Below are 3,703 nucleotides of genomic sequence, written 5' to 3'. Positions count from 1 at the left end.
AAGGGAGGCGGAGCTCGTAAAGGTGGAGCCCGAGTTCCTGGGAAGCGAAGCGGGCGCACCAGAGGGGTGGAGCTTAGTGTCGTGGGGGCGGAGACCGAGTCAAAAAGGCCAGGCCTCTTTGGGGAGGCGGAGCTTATGCTCCAAGGAGGCGGAGCCTCTGATGGGGAGGCGGGCGCGGAGGCGGTGCCCGGGCGGGCTGCGCAGGCGTCGCTTGCACCTTGTTGATTAGTCAGTGCCGGGAGCGCTGCTATGGCGTTCCTCGGACCCGCGGCTCCTCCTCACACAGTGCTCGAGGCGGAGGCTAGGAGAGGGCCGAGGAGGAGGAGGCGGGCGGCTGGCCGCCGCAATTGCAGAGCCGGGGCCAAGGGAGGCGGAGGCGGAGCGGGAGCCGCCGCAACCAGCCGGGCCGCCTGCAGTGCTCCCCTGGCTTGAGGGCGCGGGGCGCCAGCCATGCCTCGGTGTGGCCACTGAAGTCGGGCGCCGGCGTCCCCGCCGCTGTGCCTCGTCGTCCGGCTGCCCGCCGCGGGAGTACGGAGCCGCCAGCCAGCCAGCGGTGGCGCGGGCGCAGGAGCGCGGGGCCGGAGGAGGCGGGGAAGATGGACCCGGCTCCCTCGTTGGGCTGCAGCCTCAAGGATGTGAAGTGGAGCCCAGTGGCCATGCCGCTCGACCTGCTGGTCAGCACCTACCGGCTGCCCCAGATCGCGCGGCTGGACAGCGGTGAGTGCCTGCGGGACGCATGGGTGCCAGGGAGGGTGGGACCGGTGGCTGGGGGTGGGCAGGGCTGGGGGGGGTGGGCAGGGCTCGGGGGATGGGCAGTGCTCACCCCTAGCCGTCTAGTTGGCCCAAGAGGCTGCCGCAGCTCTGGCGCGTTGCTCTCCACTCCCCCCCCAGCAGCCGCCGTGGCCGCCGGAGAGGTGCAAATCAGAATCCTTGCAATGTAGTTAATAAGGACACCTTACATCGTGGAAATCTCCAGATAATGATCTTGGACGCAAGAATTACTCAATATGGGAATCCTGAAGTTATCCTAGGCAACTTTCTGACGAAAATAATTGAACTCTGGGTGGTATCTTGCTTGGGGTGCTTCTAGTAGATTTCAGAGGAAAAGCTCCCAGGTGACCCAATGAAAAGGATCTCGTTTCTTGGTGACCTTTTATTACAGCTCGTCTATTCTGTTTAACCGAACAACGAGTGATTTGGGACTGTGTACAGAAAAAGTCTTTAGCAGAAGTGATGGTATGTTTAAGGTTAATTATTAGCTTAGCGTTCTTCCAGCTTAGAAAAAAATATTTTAAGCCACTAAAACATATTGATTTGCCATCTGAGCTTTGAACCAAGAAATGCCAGTATTTCCTGAAACTGACCTCAAGAAAACAACCAAGAACACTCCCCCAACACACACACACACACACACACACACACACACACACACACACACACGGATTATTCTGCACTGTGACATCTGCAAACAAATATGTAGATGTGCTACTGGCAGTCAAGTGGACACCTTTGAATTTGTTGTGACATGTTTTAAATTGTGTCTGTGTTTTTGCACTGTATATTCATTAGGTTTAGCTTCATGGGACTGCGGATTGTAGGGAGAAGTCTGTTCTGCTGTAGGGTAGTGGGGCAGCAGGTTGGCAGCAGGCAGGCACATAGACAGAGCTGTGGCCACACGCAAGCCGGATCAAAATAGGGCCTGAGCAGGAAGGTGTTATTTTTTCCAGTGACAGGCACTTGCTTCACTCCTCGTTTTCAAAAGCAAGAGTGTTCCACCTGAGACGTATAAATGCCCTGAAATTCCTATTCTATTTCTTGTCTGTGGAGTAAAGTTAGACATTAGAAACACTGACTGGAGAATTAACACATAAGAAAGTTTGTAAAAGCTGGAAAACATTGGCATGCTTGCTGCCCTTGTCTGCTGGTGGTGGTGGTTGTGGTGGGCCCTGGGAATAAACTAGTTTTTAAACTAGGAATGAAGTGTGTGATGGTAAGACTGTTGAATCCAGGGGAGGACAGATGGCACATTGAAGCATTCCTGCTTGGCAGAGTGTGTTGTGCTTTAGTATGTATCTGCAGACGTGTGTGTGTGTGTGTGTGTGTGTGTGTGTGTGTGTTCGCAGTTTCATTTCCTTCTCCACTGTGAAAAGTTGTATATTTTGGCAGGTTGTGGGTCTTTCCCTTTCCATTCCCAGACCTTCCCTCATCTCTGCAAACTGCCAAAACTTGGTAGCTAGGCCAGAGAGCATTGGTGCATTCCACATGAAAATCACCCAGGCTTCCTCCAACTCAAAGTGCAAAGAGGCATGTGTCAGCCTCAAATGTAACTTTTAAAGTCTCATTCTCCACTTCCCTATCCCTGTCGCTCATTAGAAGGTCACAAATCAGCACAGAGCTCACCCCACACTACTTTTCACATTAGGATGTGGGCTGTGAGTCTTAACACTGTGTCCTTTCAAGGCCTGGGATGGATTTGATCACCACGTGGAATTCTAGTTCTTTGTTGTAAATTCCTCTTGTGATTACCCCTTGAGAATCACTTCGGCACACTAAATTCATACTTGTAGCCAGTACTGCCTTATACCTGGCTCCTTCATTAGCCAGTCTCATCTCCTTTATATTAGCATAGATTTTAATATCTGCATGCTATTCCTTGGGAATAGCTGTAACACATACCTATCTGTTCCTCTATTGATGGACATTAAGTTGCTGCTGCTGCTGCTTCTCCTCCTCCTTCTTGCAATTTGTAAGTTCTGAGATAATGAGCACTCCAGTACATAGATTTGTTTTGGGAGTGAGAATGCATTCCTGGCCTGCTGAATGCACAGGAGTCCCTTTAAAATTTGTGATACAATTGTCTTTACTCTAGAGACCAAAGGTTATACTCATGCAAACATAGGCATTGAGAGACTACCACTGGGCCCACATCCTTACTATATAGTAGGACTCTTTGTTTACTTCTTAAGTTTTTGCTAATCTCATGGAGGCAGAGGACCTACTATTTTAACAATTCAATTTGGGTAGACTTTAAAAGAGCCAAATCATAGATTCCTTCCGTAAACATTGTTCTCTACAGTGTTAAGTGTTAAGAACAGGTTAAGGACATTGCTGTCATACTTTCAGATGCCACAGGTAAACTCTCAGGATTTGTAAAGTCTAATCTTGTGTATATGTGTTTTAGCCGGTTTTAATGCTACAGGAACATTTTACATACACACACATATGCACACACATGCACAGACATGAAAAGTAGTTATTTTCCAAATCATTTGTTTTAAAAGGAACCAGAAAGAAATAGAAAAATGTGGCCCAAACTGACATCATCCTAAGAGGAAGGATGGGGTTGCCTTTAAGTAGTCCTGGATGAACATTAAAAAGTTGGAGTTCCTCGGTGCTGCTCAGCGGCCGGGCGCCTGTTGCATACAGGTATATTTCCACATGTCACACACATCGTCTTCTCTCCTCAGCAGTTCTGCTTTAAGGATTTGGGGAGCGTGGACTCAGAGGTTGAACAAAAGACTAAAAATGAGCAGTAGGATTTCCAGCATCCTTTGTGCCCCTTGGTGCAGGCTGTGCTGCCTCCTTCTGAGAGAAGGGAGTGGGAAGGGCCAGGTCTGATTTCTGCTCTAAACAGCCTCACTGTCTCTGGAAGCTTAAGGACCAGAAAGTCAATATTTTTAAAATGGTGTAGACACCGAATTAA

General features: G+C 49.8%; 1 protein-coding gene across 1 annotated transcript in view; it reads left to right on the top strand.

Moving 5' to 3' along the window:
• The first annotated feature begins 227 nt into the window (after positions 1–227).
• The window catches only part of Garem1 (GRB2 associated regulator of MAPK1 subtype 1), a 176,820-nt gene continuing 173,344 nt past the window's right edge, over positions 228–3,703 (top strand). Inside the window, exon 1 of the mRNA XM_031365066.1 lies at positions 228–717. Coding sequence (XP_031220926.1) covers positions 597–717 — 121 coding nt within the window. The 5' untranslated portion in view covers positions 228–596. The remainder of the gene's footprint in view (positions 718–3,703) is intronic.

Source organism: Mastomys coucha, unplaced genomic scaffold, assembly GCF_008632895.1.
Source record: "Mastomys coucha isolate ucsf_1 unplaced genomic scaffold, UCSF_Mcou_1 pScaffold13, whole genome shotgun sequence".
In the NCBI taxonomy this organism is placed as follows: Eukaryota; Metazoa; Chordata; class Mammalia; order Rodentia; family Muridae; genus Mastomys; species Mastomys coucha.
Note: the sequence above shows the minus strand (reverse complement) of the source record. Positions and strands in the feature narration are given on the sequence as shown.